Source organism: Dermacentor albipictus, chromosome 1 (assembly GCF_038994185.2).
Source record: "Dermacentor albipictus isolate Rhodes 1998 colony chromosome 1, USDA_Dalb.pri_finalv2, whole genome shotgun sequence".
NCBI classification, from domain to species: Eukaryota; Metazoa; Arthropoda; class Arachnida; order Ixodida; family Ixodidae; genus Dermacentor; species Dermacentor albipictus.
The window spans coordinates 254,687,893-254,707,149 of NC_091821.1; the positions used below are offsets into that span (position 1 = coordinate 254,687,893).

The 19,257-nt window shown below is 46.4% G+C and overlaps 1 protein-coding gene across 6 annotated transcripts in view; it reads left to right on the plus strand.

Moving 5' to 3' along the window:
* Positions 1–19,257, plus strand: part of trbd (ubiquitin thioesterase trabid) — an 84,372-nt gene that overhangs the window by 42,066 nt on the left and 23,049 nt on the right. For all 6 annotated transcript variants that reach the window (XM_065431364.1, XM_065431367.2, XM_065431333.1 and 3 more), the window contains exons 5-7: positions 7,967–8,224; positions 17,032–17,224; positions 18,481–18,552. In XM_065431364.1, the coding sequence (XP_065287436.1) occupies positions 7,967–8,224; positions 17,032–17,224; positions 18,481–18,552 (523 nt within the window). The remainder of the gene's footprint in view (positions 1–7,966; positions 8,225–17,031; positions 17,225–18,480; positions 18,553–19,257) is intronic.

Consider the following 19,257-nt stretch of genomic DNA (forward strand, 5'->3'; position numbering starts at 1 on the left):
AGATGAAACATCACACGCCGAACACTTGCCATCTCTTTTGATGGCATTAAGTGACGCCAAACTTAAAGCAAATTTTAACAAAAGTGAATTTTTTAAACACAAAATTGCATTTCTCGGTCACACTTTGGACGGATTCACAAAGCACAAAAGAAGAGTCCATGGAATGTGTACGACAGATGAAGCCATACAAGCCAGACAATATACACGCAGTCAGTTTTTCTTGGCCTTGCAGGACATTTTAGAACTTACATAAAAGATTTTACAATGTGAGCTACACTGTTGAACAACCTACTCTGTAAAAACAGATTTCATTTGGACTGAAGAACGTGAGAAGGCGTACAGAGATTAAATCTCTGTACGCCTGATATGACTAATACCAAATTTTGGTATTAGTCATATCATCAGGCCCGGTCCTCACAATACCAGACTTCACTGTTCCATTTGAACGTACAACATTGAACTACAGAGCGGGTGGTGTTGTACTTTACCAACAAAGAAGCACAAGTGGCGGCGAAAGAGGAAGACAAGTGGTTGGATATTACTCTTATACTTTAACAAAATCGGAACAAAACTACAACACAACTGAAAAGGAGGCATTGGCTGTTGTGCCAACGATTAGGTACTTTCGATCGTACCTAGAAGGCACGAAATTAAAACTGTTCACTGACCATTAGGTGCTTACTCATTAGGTGAACGGTAGTCAGCCAATAAGGCGGATTGCTTGCTGGATCAGGGAAATTCAAGTTTAATTTTGAAGTGACACACAGGAGCGGAGAAGATTTGTCAGATGCTGATGCATTTTCTAGACTTCCCATTGTGAGAAACTGTGAGAATGAGGAAAGCGTGAACTCACTTCCTTAAAATGTGGGAAGGCACAGAACAGCTGATGTATTTAGACGGAAAGTTTCACGTACTGGATACACTGAAAATAAAGGTTCTCGACCTCTATCATGACAGTCCAGAGTCAGGAGGGCATGACGGCTTCTGTTGAACATACTACAAAATGAGAAGATTTATGTGGCCTGGTATGAAAAAATATATTAGTGATTACATTAGCTCTTGTCAACAATGCCAACTGAACAAAGCAAAATATAAGCAGAAGACAGACAGCATGATTTTTCTACCTCATTCAAATGTGCCATTTGAAACTGTAATGTTGATTTCGCTGAACTGAAGAAAAAAAGCGAAGGAGGGAAGAAAACGCAGACCGTTTTAGTGGCCATTGATGAATGCTCAAGGATGCTAGCTGCCAAGCCAGGAAAAGAAAATGCTGATGCTGTCATCTCTCTTGAATAGAGACATGTTTAAAGGATTGAAATGTGTCGTATCTGACAGTGGCCCTGCATTCAAGAGTTAGGCATTTGCAAGGTTGGTAAAAGACAGAAACATAACCCTGAAGTTCACAGCACCATACTGTCCATCAGCTAATGGACTAGCAGAGCGAGTTATCCAAGATATAAAACAATATATAAGTATGTACCCAGGATTCCCAGGAGGGTGAAAGGGTTGTCTACAAGCAGCTGTGTTGCACCACAATAGATCTCATATGAGCACACTGGGGTGCAGTACTCAATATGGCGCCTTTGAGGAGCCTGCCTATTTGCTTGCAGACGATACACTTCGCATAACAGAGAAGCTTAACTTGAAGGAAACAAAGAAATGTTCAGAACAGCAAAGAAAGCACAGGGAAGCGATGAAGGGAGCATTTGACAAATGTCATGACACAAATATTCCCGCAATTGCATTAGGCGATAGGGTTCTGGTGTGGAAAGGATATGGTGGTCCTAATACAAAACTTGTGGATTTGTTTAAAGAAGTAAAATTGGCTACAAAAGAAATACTCAAGACCATCGGCTACACGACTGAAAATGGTGCGATGGAAATAGCAGCCATTGCCAACATCATCCCTTATTTGCAGCGGATGGATGAAACAGCGCCCAGGAGAGTGTAGCGGGCCGAGATGACTAAGGACAGATATGGTGGGAGGAGGGGGGGGGGGAAGAAGAGGAATAAAGAGAATAAAGGGCGATATACAAAAATGGCAGTGTACCGTGCATTGGGAGCATGTAAGAGAATCCCAGATGGTCAAAATTGGAGCCTCCCACTACAGCTTGCCTCATAAACATTATCTTGGTTTTGGTACATAAAACCACAGAATTTTATTTTAATGCCTTCTGCTCAATTCTATGTATGTCACTGTTATCATCCACTGCTATGGGTGGCTGATCCTGTTGATAATGCATGCAGAGCGTTGCTCTGACCATTCACGAAGCGCAAAAAGCATGAAAAAGATTGCATATAAGGCATTGCCAGAAAATCGCAGCCACGGATTGTCTAGGCAAAAGGCAAGCGAAATTAAAGATATCCCCGAAAGTGATCATGCGTGAATGCGAATACAGCACCTTTCATGACCACTTGTGGAATAAAGTAATTTATTTCTGGGTGAATCCGCTATTTCTGACTCCCAGTTCAGTTATGCAGACATTTAGGCGGTCCCCACTGAGTCCGAATTATTGATCCACACCTGTATATATTATATATATATATTGTAAAGGAGATTTATTAGGGTTCGTAGCGACCGCCAGTTCTACGATGCACCGAGCAGTTCCCGAGCTCGAGCTTCTGCTGCGCACTTGATGCTGCCGATGCTGCTGACCCAGTGCGCACGTTCGTTATCTTCCTTACAAAGGCCCCGCGGAAATAAAGGAGCCATCCTGGCGACTTAGGTTTCTGGAAGGACGGTAGAATGGTGATACGGCTTGAGACGCTGAACGTGAACGACTTCGCGGTTACGACGTCGCATGTCGGACGGTGGCGTTAGCGGCTCAATCAGGCAATTCATGGGTGATGTTCTCTCGAGAACGCGGTATGGCCCGTCGTACTTCGGAAGGAGTTTTGAAGCGAGCCCAGGCGTGCTGTGTGGCACTAACAACCAGACGAGAGCGCCCGGAAGAAAAGTGGGAGTCGAGTTCTGGGCATCGTGAACGGCATTTTGAAGGTTCTGGTCGTCCGAGGTGAATCGGCGGGCCAGCTGGCGACATTCCTCGGCGTGCCTGGCGGCTTCCGAGATCGGCAGGCATTCGGATGGGTCTGGCTGGTAGGGCAGAATGGTGTCGATTGTGTGCAAAGGATGACGGCCGTGAAGAAGGTAAAAGGGTGAGAATCCGGTAGTGGCCTGAGTCGCGGTGTTGTAGGCATAGGTGACAAACGGAAGAACGAGGTCCCAATTAGAGTGACCAGGTGAAACATACATGGCAAGCATGTCACCAAGAGTTCGATTAAAGCGTTCCATGGTACCGTTAGTCTGTGGGTGATAAGCAGTGCATTTACGATGAACAATAGCGCATTCAGCAAGCAGTTGTTCGATGACTTCAGATAAGAAGGCGCGGCCTCTGTCGCTTAAAAGTTCACGTGGACCTCCATGACGAAGGAGAAAACGGTGAAGTATTAAATTGGCGACCTCCTGCGCTGTAGCATTTGGTAGAGCAGCGGTCTCCGCATAACAGGTTAAGTGGTCTACCGCAACAATTATCCACCTGTTGCCGGTAGGAGTCAACGGAAGTGGCCCGTAGAGATCTATGCCCATGCGATCAAAGGGTCGGGATGGGCATTGCAGAGGCTGGATGGAGTTCACCGGCGGAGTTGTGCAGTGGCGCTTTACGGCGTTGGCACTCACGACAAGAGCAGACGAACGTTCGAACGAAATTGTACATTCCCCGCCAGTAATAGCGATGTCGAAGTCTTTCGTAGGTTTTGAAGACTCCCGCGTGGCCACACTGAGGGTCTACGTGGAACGAGGAGCAGAGCTCTGATCGCAAGGTTCTCGGAATGACGAGTAACCAGGTGCGTCCCTCTGGGGCATAGTTGCGTCGATATAGTAGCTGGTCTCGAATCGCAAAATGATGAACTTGGCGCTGAAGCGTACATGACGCTGGAACTTTCAACGTATCCGAGAGAAGGTCGAGCAGAGATGCAGTCCAGGGATCATTACGCTGTGCCGCAGCGATAGTGTCAAGGTCCAGAGAGGATAATGTATACTCGCAGGCAGAGTCGTCACTGGCCTTCGGGGGAAGCGGCGATCGGGATAGAGCGTCAGCATTGGAGTGCTTTCGCCCGGAGCGGTAAACCACGCGGATGTCATATTCTTGGATTTGCAATGCCCAGCGGGCAAGGTGGCCGGATGGATCTTTGAGCGTCGACAGCCAACATAGTGCGTGGTGGTCGGTCACTACGTCAAACGATCGGCCGTATAAATATGGGCGAAACTTGCCAAGCGCCCACACAATGGCCAACCACTCCTTTTCTGTAACGCTGTAATTGGTTTCCGCCTTGGTTAACGTGCGACTTGCGTATGCGACGACGTATTCTGTGTGGCCAGGTTGACGCTGTGCCAACACAGCGCCAAGGCCTACACCGTTTGCATCAGTATGGATTTCTGTTGGCGCTTTAGGGTCAAAATGGCGAAAAATGAGTAACGTCGTGAGAAGACGGCGCAAGGTTGCGAAGGCGTCGTCACACTCTGGAGACCATGATGAGAGATCTCTACCGTCACCAAGGATCTGCGTGAGAGGCGATATAATTGGCGCAAAGTTTCGAACGAATCGTCGGAAGTAAGAGCAGAGGCCGATAAAACTGCTTAGCTCTTTCATAGTGGTAGGTTTTGGGAACGCAGTAACAGCACGTAGCTTCTCGGGATCCGGGCAAATGCCCTCCTTTGACACGACATGGCCTAAAATTGTGAGCTGACGAACAGCAAATCTACACTTCTTCAGGTTAAGTTGCAACCCAGCGTTGGTCAAGCAAGTGAGTACGTGCTGGGGGCGGAGCAGGTGCGTTGCGAAATCGGGGGCGAACACCACAATATCGTCAAGATAGCAAAGACAGATTTTCCATTTGAGGCCACATAGAACATTATCCATCATCCTTTCGAACGTAGCAGGAGCGTTGCAAAGTCCGAAAGGCATGATGGTGAATTCACACAAGCCGTGTGGTGTAACAAAGGCAGTTTTCGGGCGATCGGCCTCTGCCGTCGGAACCTGCCAGTAGCCTGACCGCAAATCCAGCGAAGAAAAGAAGTCGGCTCCCTGTAAACAGTCCAGAGCATCATCGATGCATGGTAATGGGTAGACGTCCTTCAGCGTGATCTTGTTCAAGCGTAGAAAATCAACACAGAAGCGGATGGAACCGTCTTTTTTTTGGGAGGAGGACCACGGGAGAGGCCCATGGGCTTTGGGAAGGTTGAATGACGCCTCAACGGAGCATGTCATCGACCTGGTCTGCAATGACGCGACGTTCCGTAGCAGACACGTGATATGGTCTTTGTCGCAGCGGTGAGTGAGAGCCAGTGTCGATGTAATGCTCGACCGTCGATGCGCGGCCAAGAGATGGTTGCGCAACGTCGAAAGAACGGCGGAATTGCTGAAGGAGAGCGAGAAGTTGAGATTGCTACGAATGCGTCAGATCTTCGGCGATGAATGGGCTGAACACACCAGTGTATGTTGAGTCGGGTACGGAGAGGGCACTCAGTTCATGGACGGCAGTAGAAGGCACTTCGTCGAGGACGGAGACAATTCGTGTTGAATCGACCGACTTGACGTAACCAAGGCATTCGCGGGGGAGCAGTGATGGCGGCGATGAAAGATGATTGTAAATGGGCATCGTGCTGACACCGGCGGCAAAGTCAAGAGGTGCAAAGGGCAAAGGGAGCGCTTTTCGGGTAACAAAGTTATGAGAGGGCATGAAGAAGACCGTCCCGTCGGATATGATACTACAGAAGACTGGTACAAATGCTGAAGAGCGCGGAGGAATACAGGTGTCTTCTTTCACAATAATTTTAGCGGCAGGATGAGCAACGACGGAGGCCAGGTCACCAAGGTGGAAAAGTTCAATCTCAGCCCGAGCGCAATTGATGATGGCATTGTGGCGTGAGAGAAAATCCCATCCTAGAATAACGGCGTGGGAGCACGATGAAAGAACTATGAATTCAATTGTGTACAAAACGTCCTGTATGGTCACACGGGCAGTACAAGCAGCGGTAGGGCAAATGGATTGAGCACTCGCCGTTTGGAGCGACAATCCAGACAGAGAGGTCACCACTTTACGAAGCGAACGGCAAAATCTTGCATCCATAACTGAAATAGCGGCACCGGTATCGACGAGGGCGACTGTAGCGACATCTTCGATAAACACATCAATGACATTGGCAGGTAAAGGAGGAGGACTTCAACATGTCGACACTTGCACAGTTCTTGCCTCAGGAACTGCGTCGTCTAGTTTCCCTCTTCGTTAGAGACGGGCCATCGACGCATAGGGGAAAGCGATCGGCGACGTGGGGAGGGTGACCGGAGGCGTTCGAAGCGAGGACGGCGATCAGTCTGGGAGCGAGCTGGTGATGGGTTGAAGGATCCGTAAGGCGCAGTTGGATCAGGTGGCACATTGGGCGCGCGGCAATCGCCATCGAACGCCCGCGATCGGCGGCGGCAGAACCTTGCGACATGACCGGGATACCTACAGGCGAAGCATATAGGGCGATTGTCCGGCGTATGCCACGGGTTAGGAACGGCAGTGGTGGTCCAGGGGACGGGAGGGGGAGGGCGGTGCACAGGCTGCTGGAAGCGACGCACGGGCACAGTGCTAGGGACCATTGCAGCAACCATAGCATAAGTGAGTGGTGTAGTCACGACATCTTGCTGGTGAACAGCCGGCAGCGCTTCCGCGACCTCTTCATGGATCACGTTACGGAGATGAGACGGCAATGTGCTGGCAGACTCCTGAGTAACGGACACCAGAGATAGCTGTCGTGCAACTTCTTCGCGGACGAAATCCTTGATTTGGGTTATCAGGGAGGCTTGTTCTGGGCCGGTGGTCAGGCTGCAGAGTGACGTCGTATTTGGTGTGGGATGTCGCCTTATCAGAGCTCGCTGCTTACGCAACTCATCATAGCTCTGGCACAAGCTGATGACGTCGCCAACAGTGCGTGGGTCCTTGGCCAGAAGCATCTGGAACGTGTCATCATCGATTCCCTTCATGACGTGCTTGATCTTTTCCGCTTCAGTCATGGCAGCGTTCACATGCCTGCACAAATCTAGAACGTCTTCTATATAGCTGGTGAATGTCTCACCCGTGTCCTGTGCGCGTGTACGCAAACGCTGCTCGGCTCACAGTTTCCTGACGGCGGGTTGGTCAAATACTTCGGTAATCGAAGTCTTGAACACCGACCACGTTCGGATATCCCTCTCATGATTTCTGAACCAGAGACTGGCCACGCCCGCGAGATAGAATGATACGTAAGCCAGTTTATCTGAGTCATTCCATTTGTTATGAACACTCACCCGCTCGTAGGACGACAGCCACTTTTCAACGTCATTGTCGTCGGTTCCGCAGAAGATGGGAGGCTCCCGTTGGCGAACAGTACCAGGGCAAGGGACGGGGGCCAGTGGAAGAGTCTGCTGGTCGGCGTCCGGCATGGCAGAGGGTAGCGTCCGAGAACGGAGTTCCAGGATGGTAGAGTGGAACGTTACCCCGCACCTCCACCACTTGTAAAGGAGATTTATTAGGGTTCGTAGCGACTGCCGGTTCTACGATGCACCGAGCAGTTCCCGAGCTCGAGCTTCTGCTGCGCGCTTGATGCTGCCGATGCTGCTGACCCAGTGCGCACGTTCGTTATCTTCCTTACAATATATGTATACTTTAACAACTTTATTTTTTATCAAAATTAAAATTGTTCAAACAAGCCCATTTGATCTTCTGTGAGAAGACTTTTTTGGCATTCTAAACACATTTATTATGTAGTGCCCCACTTCAATTTTTAATAGTGCCACCCACTTGAGAGGGTGGGTGATCACAATGAATTTATAATTGAAAGAAAAGAATTCTGTGTATATTTGCTTCCAAAAGCATCCAGCACTTTCCCTGCTTACTTACCTTTGTTAAAACTGTAATTGACTTTCTCGTTTTGCTTTCCCAGGTACAAGTGTCTGCTGATGAAAACCCACTCAGCAACAACTACCTGTGCAGCTTGCGGCGGCAGGCACGTGAAGTGGATCGGCTCTGGTTAAATGCCTGTCGGGCTGTTGTGGACGGAGATCCTGAGCCCATCAGTCGTTACCTTAGCTCGGGTGGAGACCCTGCACGGCAGCTGACTCATGCCGAGGCAGGGCTGCTAGCTCGCACAGCCAGCTTTGACCCAGGCTTCACACTTGCGCACATGGCCATTCGCCAAGAGGTACAGTTCTCATGGCTACACCTGTATGCTTTGTTTAGGGCACACATCTTTAGTGAGCTACCCGGCTTACTTGAACTGTCGGAGTTCACAAAAATTGCTGCAGTGCGAAATTCTTGTGGCTGCAGAAAGTATGTTTACAATGCTAACTTTAAGGTCTTCAGAGTATTCGAGCTTTCTGCAACAAAAGTTTCTTTTTTTTTTTTGTGGCATTTCCTCGTGCTAATGTAATAAAGATTTGTTCTGACAGTCCGAACTGTGTGGAAGTAGTAACTGGGTCATTCCACGCCAAATGCACCAGCCTAAAAGTTGACCCTCTCCTATCTCCATTTTTTTTTTTAATATGGGCATTTGTTTGGTCTAAAGAAATGCATTCCTAAATAAATTTTTGTCTGTCTGAGCTCTATTTGAATTCTACCCTTCAGCGTAAAGCATGAAGCACAAGGGGAAAAAAAAAACCTGAATTTCATTAAATAAATGCGGAAGTATAGTCTTGATACCTTAACAGAATTGTGCTTTATTATGCACTCTTTTTTTAGGCTCTAGATTTATTTTTAATATATTCATAATGTGCTCATAAAGGTTAATTTGGGGCATTTTAAAAAATTTATTATAAAAATTCCATAGTCATTTTGTAAACTATTCCTGGCAGTCTGTGTCTAAATGATTGGCTAAAATATTTTGGCATGCAACTACCACAAAGTATTAAAGAAAATTATCCCAAAGTTTTAAATATTGCATTTGGGTCACATTTCCAGTTGTAATTTCTGAAGTGAAGTGGTCCATCTAAAAATATAAAAAGTTACATGTTTCATAGGACACCTAACAATTTGTCTTCAAAAGTTTGGAGTGATTTTCATTTTAGATGAGACAAAAATAATCAAACCTGGATATATCACACTCTGTGATATATAATTATTGTCTATATCGACAGTTGTAAAATCCCCTTGGAAATCACATGCAAAGGCTTAGCGATGTACTGCGCCTTTATTGTATTCACTGCCACATTCAATATATCGAACGCTGTGCCGTATCCCTGCAAGTGTGCTTTTCCTAACGGGGATGGCAATAATTTTTAGCACAGTCAGAAATACTTAATGATGATGAATTCGAAACACACTGTTTTGGCAGGTGCTGTCAAAAAGTAAGACTGAATTTCAAGGGCAATATATTGCTACGGAACGGTGTTTACAATGACGAAAAGGCGAGCAGTGAGAAGACGACGATGACAACTGGAGGCTTGCGCCGGCTTGTTCCTTGTTGCGGCGTATTCCCTTGTAAATATACTTGTGTATAACTTTTCGTCTGTCTCCCTACGTAACAATATGATAGAAAAAATAGCAGGGTCCGTGTCTTAGTTACTACTTTGCTACTTGCTACTCTGCTTCAAGAACGCAAAGGACCTCCCAGTCTGATATGTGTTACACAAAAAAGCATGGATGACATCACTGAGTGGCTCCGGGCATGGGATGCTGAACTGAAAATGTCTGCACTGCCATGTTTGTCTTGTATACAAGGGCTTTCCCCAAACAGTGCTTTAGGATCTCGTGAGTGGCTCAAACAAACGGTACCCGAACCCCCACTTGCGCAGATTTTTACATTACAGTTTGGATTTAACAAAACCACTGCACACCATATTTGCACTTTACGAAAAGACCATCGTAGCAGTAGCGCGCTAGACTCATCGCTGTGCGATTCCCAAGCCCACAGCCCATACTGAGCGCATTTAATTTGTGCTCACAAGGTTACACGTGAGTGCGAATGGACACGGATGTTCTGCAAGCTGAAGACTGCTTCTGAATCTAACGGCATCTGTGTAGGGTCAGCAGTCACTGACGTAGGGGTCGGAGGGGAAGTGCCGAAAGTGAAGAGACTGTGAGGCGTTGGAGCGCTGAGCAACATGCAAAAGAGACGGGCATATAAAAAGTGCAGACGATTGGTTCCACTAGAATGTCAGTTCCGAAATTGAAACTCAACAGAACAGTATGCTTGGTTGGCTTGTTGCCGATATGACGATCGGCCATTGAAACAGCCTATTGGTAACAGACACACCACTGGGCATGTTCATACATGATTCGTAGTACAAGTGTGCTGATAGCGGCGCAGTGCATATTAATTAAAGATCGTTTCTTGCACACTGTTCATTTATACCTTAACATGAATGAAAATGTGCAACAAGCACTTAGACTTGGCAAGGCATTCTGCAGTCTCGTGTACAGATTACACAGGCTTTTAAGGTTAGTATTGTGCTTAGTGTATCAGGCCGTACCACAGCGCAAGAAGCTTGTGACATTCATGTGCAAAAAAATACAGAATCTTTTGTATGTTCAACACGGCCTTGGAAAAGCAAATTGTAAATTCCTGCTTTTCATGATCCCGGGAAAGTGTTAGAGACGTGCAGAGGTTTGAGATAAGTTTCACACATACGTATTTTATGTTAAGATTTATATATCGAACTATATTGAGATCCCCATCGAGTTTGATATATCCATGATACACTGTACTTGAAATTTGGTCCCTACATACACTGTTGACCAGCACTGCATCTTCACTGCATTACATCATTACATGACTAGGGGTGGTGGGAAGCTTTATCCACTACATTGTGTTTTTCTCACAAGAGCGTTGCAGAAGTGCTTGAGTCTGCTGTACCACCGTTTATTTAGCCACCTCCAACTTTGAGTTGAGGAATAGGAAGTCAGCCCTCCACAGATCACAAGTGGTGACCGTGAATGAAAGAAGTAGTGGAATAGACGTGTACCTGTGGTTGAAACAGCTCTTTGGAAATGTGGCACTAGCTTGATTTCTTTTCTTCTATAATGTGTTTCATTAGAGAGTTTTAGAATAGGGGCCCCAAACGTTTTGGGGCCCCAAAGAAATAGCGTCGTAGCCACTGCGCATGCGCGAGACGCAAACTGCATTTGGGTTTTGCGTTGGGAACGCTGTTTCACCGATTTAGCGGGAGCCCAAATAGCGGCCCCAAAAACTTTGCGTCAGCAAACATGGCGGCACCCATCGAAGCGACGGCTCTAACCTAGCACTAAACTGGGTTCAATTCGTGGTAACGCGTGAAGTTCGCAAGCTAAGAGAAGTGACTGCGGTTATCGCTTTCTCTCAACTAGCGTGTGTTATGAAGATTGATTCATTAGACCCCGCTGATTCCGAATTCGCTTGTGGATTTTATGGCTCGTAGGCCTAACCCGGCTACACATGGCTGGTGAAAGCACGTAAAGTTGGTTTGCTCAAAACTAAGCGCAACTAATTGTTTGCTGCTTACAGAATAACCTCCTAATTGTAATTAAACGCGAATACACGCAAGTCATAATTACTATTCCTATCATAAAATGGTATATTTTATTTAATTATTTCTAATAGCTTTTATTTGACGCCGTAGTGGCGCTGTCAGCGCAAGACGCTATCCGCAAACGTAAAACCCTATTCTAAAACTCTTCACTCCTTCGTGCCCCAACGCTAACACCCGCAAAGCTCTTTGGGGCCCCAAACTATTGGGGCCCCTATTCTAAAAAACTCTATTACTCACAAAAGCATGATCCCTATCAATTTTTCTTTAGCCCATTTAAAGAGCTAGTAGGCAGTCATGATGTGGTCTCTGTAAGGCCTTTCAAGGCTTGCTCTAGCTGCTAAACACTTGACAGTGGCGCCAGTGGCAAGCACTTTTATTGAGTGAAGTGGTAAGAAGTTCCATTCCACAAAGATCCTGTAGTCATGTTCGCAGTCGCATAGGTGTCCCTGTTGTAATGCGTTTCTGGCGCTGAGGGGGCTGCGATTTTTGTATGGGGATGAAACTTGTTCAGAAAGTCAGTCGGTGACTGTACTTGACATTTGCGTTACTTGAATACATATCTTTTGAGGCACCTGTAAATAAAAATTTGTTTTGCTATAACCGATACAGTTTGATGCCGCATTTTAGATTTCATTATAGCAGTAGAATACCCATTTGAATAAAGCGTGGTCAACCAAGTTTATATGTAAAGTCGAACCCACTTATAACAATATTCAAGTGCCACTAAAATTCCATTGTTACAGCCGATAATTGTTACAACTGGGTTGCATAAAAAAATCAAAATAGAGGGATGGGAGAGCTGTTGTAAGAGAACTATAATGGCAAGGAGGCCAGTGCCCCTTCCCACCAGCTTCCTCCATCTGGCTGTTGATTGTGTTGACTCGAACTCTTTAACCCTGCTTCCTGCATGCTCTGATCGCATGTAACAAGCTGCCGCTGTCGGCGTTCAAGAATGGCACTGCTAAAGTAAAACCTCGTTAAACCGTACCCGCTTAAACAGTAGTTTCATTTTAAAAGTAGTAAACTCAAATCACCGACTCAACAGCCATTGGACATAATTTGTTTTTTACCCGCATAAACCGTACCAGCTTACTGCGTATGTATCGGTGAACACGTAGTGTTTCCACTTTTGGTCGCGCAAACATGGCAGTGCGTCGTCTCCATCGGGCGGCCCTGTAGAACAACAACCCTCAGAGATCAGAACAACGGCCTTTAAGTGCCCTGTGCATTTACACATGAAGCCACATCAACATCAACATCATTTCGGCGCCATGCCAGAGAGTGTTGTGGCATCGTGCAAGCAAGGACTTGCGTCATGCCGAAGCTCGGTTAAAAAAGGACACTGGGTGCTCAGCATAGAAGAGCATTGTTCTTGCTAGCATTGTAAGAGCATTGTTGGTGCTCAGCATTGTTCTTGCTATCGAACATGACATGAAGTCGGCGCTGGCACACGACAGGGATCTACTGTTGACTACGGTGTGTGGCATTTGGAATGCGAAGAAGTTGCTCGGCAGCGCTGCTGCAACCGCGAAGAGATGCCATGTTGGCTACGACAGCGAGGTCGCTTACCAACTCGCTCAAGCTGCCACGCTTTTGACGAAATTCGACTTTTCACCATCGTTGCCGCAGTTGTTGCCGAAGTGTTGCCTAGTGACAGTGATGAGGACAACTGGAAGAGTGACAGCACGGGCGATTCACGCCCGACAGTGGCAGAAGCTGCGCGTTACATCAGCCTCATGAATGCAATCGTTGCGATGAGAACAGCACCCCGCAATGAAAAAGGTGCCCCGCAACTTCTGCAAGGCTACCGCGCCCGTGCACAGAGAATATGCAACGCCAACGAGGAATCTGCCGTGCGAGTGTTAGCCGAGATGGGGCAGGCTGAAAAGCTGGTTCGCAGCTTCAGTAAGTTCGAGGCCGCTGTCGTTGCTGCTAGGCCGTCGCGGCATCAAACGAAAATAACACTTTTGTAGTGCGAAGTGAATAAATACTGCATGTCTTTTTCCCCTTTCATCGCACTCTGGTGAGATCCGTTTTTGACAGGTAAGTGGGTGATCTCATGCTATTTCAGTTAAGCTGTACTACCGTTTAGTACGTACTTTTTCCGAGCTCCGGCCAACTATGGTTTAACGAGGTTTCACTGTATAACAACTGCAAAGAGGAGTCATGGGTGGGAAGCGATATGCGAGCTCCGCCAAGGCGTCACTTTAGTGGCCCCAAATGGGGCCTTTTACAAAATGCAAGAAGGTTGCCGCAGCAGCCTGTCAGCTTGAGAAATCCAGAACAAACGCTGGGCCATAATCGCCACAAGCATCTCGCCAGCCACGTACATCTCACTGGCTTGCATGAGAAAACCCTATGTCTGTCGGCCTGCTTGCTTTGCGCGAAGCTAGGCGACATTCTTCTCCAAGGCATCCAGCTGCTCCATGTAGTGTAGCGGAAGGTTCCTTGCAAAAACAAAGCACTGGAGGGGACTGAATCATCTGTCGGACCTCCTGTGAGGACAGTGTTAAGGCAGCCTGCCCTCCCGTGTCACTGCTGCCGTTGTTGCCATTGCTATCTAATGCAAGCATGTTCGCGACAATTGCAACCTGCCCTACCGTGTCATCATTTTCGTTGTCGCCGTCGCTATCCGATGCAAGCATGTTTGTGACAATTGCCTTACCGATTAAAAGAGCTTAGTTTCCAAATCTACAGCAGTGTGCTTTCTTTTCACCGGCAACTTTGTGCATTGCCGATGGTCAATGTACGGATCAGCCATCTTCTGTTGCGGCAGTGAGTCAAACGAGGTTGAGAAACCACGTGACCAGGAGCGACTTCGAGGCAACAGCAAAAACCAGTGCCAGCGAGTTGTCAGAACTGTGCAGAATGAGGGGCCAGTGAGCAATCTGGGAGCAGTGCAGTTGGCGCAATCCATTCATGATTTGGAGGGTGTAGCGTGTCGTAGAGCTATGGGCGCAGCCCATTCATGTTCGTAGGGGTGGAAGGGCGACGGAAGAGAGGTGCGTGAGGCTGGCGATGAGATGAAGGCTGAAAAATTAGCACGCAGCTGTTAGGGCAGTGGGGCCATTGTGCAGTGGCTTGAATTTCTCCTTTTCAGGAATTTCGCATTTCATTACTTTCTCACGGACACCCAGTAGCCAGACTTCGTCGTTATAACCGATAATGCAGCATGGGGGGCATTGTAGTAGGCGGGTAATTTCACCATAGAAAACGTACAAAAGTTGACAGGGAAGCAGGTTTTCATTATTATAATCGATATATTGTTAGGACTGGTATCATTATAAGTGGGTTTGGCTGTACTTCAAAGTTGAGCATTAGAAGAACTTTCTCATCAGTTTTAACTTCAAAATCTTGCTTTTCTTGTTCTAGGGTAGACAGAGCAATAAGATTAGTCTTACAGCATTCTTTGAATCATGCAAAAACTGTTGAAAACCCTGTTTAATGAAATCTGAAGAACTGACATTTTTTCAGATCTTTGCACAGTATGAAAGGAAGCGTGCATAAAACTAGAGCCAAAGGAGATTAACAAAAATGGACCTCATACAGTGAAAGCTGGCGATTATGCTGTACTAGCATCAAAATTTTTTAGTCAAGTGACTCCCAGCATGTCGCAAATTAAATTATATCGCCGGCTTTGCCGTCCGACAGTGCTGAGCGCTGATAATTAACCAAAAATGATGTCACCTGTTCACTAGTGAGCTTTGGTTTCGAGTCCGAGTCGTTTTATTCTGCTAAAGTGTATTTCTGAAGGTCTGCCGCATGTCCAACATGTGGACTTGGCATTTTCAACCAGTTTCCAAGAGTTTCGCTAACGCTTCTCTCGTAAAATCCCGGCAAGGGGCACTGCCGGTGTCACTGAGCAGTTATCGAAAGTCGCTCCCATGGCATCATCCCGCATGGTTGCGTCACGAGAAAAGCATTGTGCTCGAAACTATGCTGCACCTGCACTTCAATTCAATTTCCTGAAGAAAACGCTAGGAGTAAGATGGTGTGAGGAACGGCGTGGGGAAGGTGAACGAGAAGGTTGGCGTCATGGTGAGGGCGAGTGGCTGTACTGGGCGGCGATCGTAGTGTTCTCGACAGATGTTTCAGGTTCAACTGGGGTTGACACCTGGTGCTGGCTTTGGGGTGGATAGCGAAAGCTGGAGAAGCTTGTTTGAGAAGGCGTGGGCCAAGGACTTTGACAATGCCATCAAATGTGTCCGACATGACCACATAGGAAGTAAATTGGCTTGTCCTCAGGTGTCCTCTATGCATTCGGATCATGATAATTAGGAGTAGGACAATGGAGTTGGAGAGGGTTGAAGGTGGCCGAAGGGTAAATGTCAGGACGGTTCACAGAACAGATGGTTTGAATGCTCATGTTTGCCAGTTCTTCATGAACAATGGATTGTATAAGCGATATGGTTGATTGGGGATCACTGGGCTCCCCTCGCATGAAATATGTGGGCAATGCGCCTGGGATTTCGCGTCAAACGATTCGGGTGATAGTCTCTGACGTTGAAGGCTAAACCGCTATACGAACGTCCTCACACCTTAATGTCGATGCTGTGTTCGGAAGGTGGGTGAAGTTGTGGGCGATGCATCGGCTTTTAGCATTTTCGAAGCGTTGGCATTCAGCAATATTCACGTTGACTGTTGAGGAGTCTCAACAGTCAACACAATCAGGTTAAACGCATAGTCCACGATTCCTTTCAGTACGTGCACTACCTTATTGGCTGCTGTCATTTTGGCGTCAACTTTTCCGCAAAGGGCGAGGCCATCCTGCATGTATGTCAGGTAAGGCTCGGTAGACATCTGTGCATGCGAGGCAAGTTCTTTCCTGGCGGCATGCTTGCATGGCTGCCTACAGGTTGACCAAACAACTCGCAAAGTTTCGTCTTACATGCGCTTCAGCTTGTGAGCTCCTCTTCATTGTTATCAAACCAGGCCTTTGCGATTCCGTTAAGATAAAATATTACATTTGCCAGCATCAAGGTTGGGTTCCACTTGTAATGTGCACTTACGCACTCACCGAGTCGAATCCAGTGGTTGACATCGTCGTCATCAGCGCCGGAAAGGTCCCAGGATCACTGGGTGGAGCCAGGATGATGGCTGGCATGGCGGCCGCCAAGACATGCTGGAAGTGGCCACTTGGCAACCGCTACAGAGCTCCATCTTGCGTCAGAACCCCAGCACCTCCACCAAGCTGTTACGTGGAGGCAGACATAACAGGAAAATGTATTTACAATATATTTACAAGGAGAGCAAGCACTGAATCACATGATCGAATGAGCGCACCAGATCAAAAGCGCCTTCTTTGTCAACATTCCTCTAGAGGAATATTACCGTGACAATATGCACGAGTTCTAAGCAGCGTAAGTAAAAGAATAAAAAATTAAAGAATTTTTGGTATAAAACCCCTGTTTCCCCTTAAAGTGAAAGTCAATTGCTTGCACTGTTATGCTCTGTCATGTTTAATAATAGACCACTGTGTGTGTGTGTGTTTTTTTTTTTTCCACAGCGAGAAGACATCCTGGCTCTGCTGCTATCCAATTCGGGCATGACTCACCCTGTGGCTAAGCGTGTTCCATCAGATGTTGGACGAGATGCTGCTGCTGACATTCGGCGCCACATTACTGCCTCCTTCAAGCAGAAAAAGGGACCCTTTTCTTGCTACTTTGTCACTGAATTCGTCACCTTTGCATTACCCACAGGTGAGAGGCATGTCAGGTGTATTGAAATACAGCGTAACCTTTTTAATTCAAACACCAAGGAGACCTGAAAATGATCCAAATAAAACGAAATTTGAACAAAACAGTTCCCTTGAATATCGCACTCAATAACATATGTGGTAAAGCGCGCAGTACAGTCACCAAATAATTCTAAATTGACAAGGTCTGCGTAAAAGTTCTAATAAATGGAATCCGAAATATCAACTTCACCAGAAAAAGTCTATTCCACAAGTGGCCAGACGAGCTGGTGAACGCGTTGCTGCATGTGTACAAATATATGATTGTGCCATGACAGACAAAAGTAGAGTGCCCAAATGCACCAAATTTCCATGTCCTGCAACTTAACGATAACTGTATGATCGCGGGATTCTTCGCAGCAGTCATTCTCCGGCAGTTCCTTCTCTTTATCAGCACCCTCTTTGGTAAAGACGTCGAGGGTGGAGTTGATGCTGTTTGAAGCTGCTTGATGATTACAGTATTTAAATATATGTAACAGCAGTCAAAGGAGTCGACCAATGTATTCCAAAACGAGATGGCATTGGGCTAGTTGATCATCAGAAATAAACGTGCGTAGAATGGGCACCACAAACAAGACGGACAATAATGGAGCACTTCATTGTTTGCTCCGTTGTTGACCATAGTCTTCTTTGTGGTGTACATTCTGTGCACAGCGTGTTTATTTCTGAAGTTGGCCAAGGCCGTGTCACAATTTGACATGTAAATTAACAAACCTGGATGCGTGGAACTTGTGCAGCAAACTGGAAATTCCAATGCAGTCCTTCACGACTTATCAGATTGAATTGGCTTGTGCCTTGGTTTGGGTGGAGTTGGCTACTACTGGATCAGCTAGGTGACTAGGCAGGATGTAGTAGGGTAGCACAAGCAAAATGTGTAGTTCATGACGTTGGTGCCTTTTTGAAAAGAAGTTTAGGATTTGTTTTGATAAAGGCAATCATAATGTCCCAGCTTATCTTTGTTCTAAGGAAATCTTTTATACAAACTAGCCAATTCATTCACACATCGGAGCTTGGCTCGTCTTTCAACAATTTTTCTTTTTTCATAAAAAAGATCTTCACTGAGGCAAGGTGGCAAAGGTGAAAACTCCAGAATGTTAAAACCTTGAAGGCATGAGAAATGAAAGTTGATTTCGACTTTAATATTAAAGTGCCAGTGTTATTTTGATATGTAAACATTACTTACTCAGTGTTATGTTCTCTTGGTTATTATCTTTCACTTAGAAATCAGAGAGTTTCATCCATCTGTGCAGAAGGTTCTGTTTGATGAACTACTGGATCAGGATGTGCAAAAAGGTGAGTTATGATGCCTGATTTTTTTGTAGTTGCTGGACATCAATTGTGCATCGAACTCCAACCACATTCTTCTCCCTTTCCAAGCAAGGCAGTCAGAAGTGGGCATGGGAATGTAAGCATCACCTTTCCAATTTGGTGGCTAAGTGCACTGCCTCATGCAGTTATCTCTTAATGGCTCACTAATACTTGCAGCCACAGCTCTGATTGGGAGAGATGAAGGGCAGATCTGAAAGGGAACCAAATGAATTTCAAAATTTTGGCATGACCCTGTTTAGGATTTCATGGAAGTTTGCTGTTCTCCCTTAATGGCCCTAGTATTTTTGTGCGCTAAGAAGTGCTACATCTGAACATATGTTTGTTTCCATGAAGCAAGAACTTGTGTTAACTTATGAATGACACTTAGATGTTTCACAAGTACCATGTATGTGACTACCTCTTGACATCTACCCGTTGGCTTTACCATTCCTGGAAAGCACATCATGTCATTTTTCTAATTCTGTCTGCTTTGGTCTTCAAAATGTGGAGGCAATGAAACTTCGCAGAAAGGTAAACCTTTTGGTGGCAGGAAGTGAGGGTCTGCGAGCAGCACGTGCATGACCAACTTCAAGCTATGGTGGTGCAGAGGGCTACAACTGCAGTATGCTGATCTAGTGGCTTCTAGTGGCTTCATTCAGTGTGCATCTACATGGCTTCACTTTTAAGAAA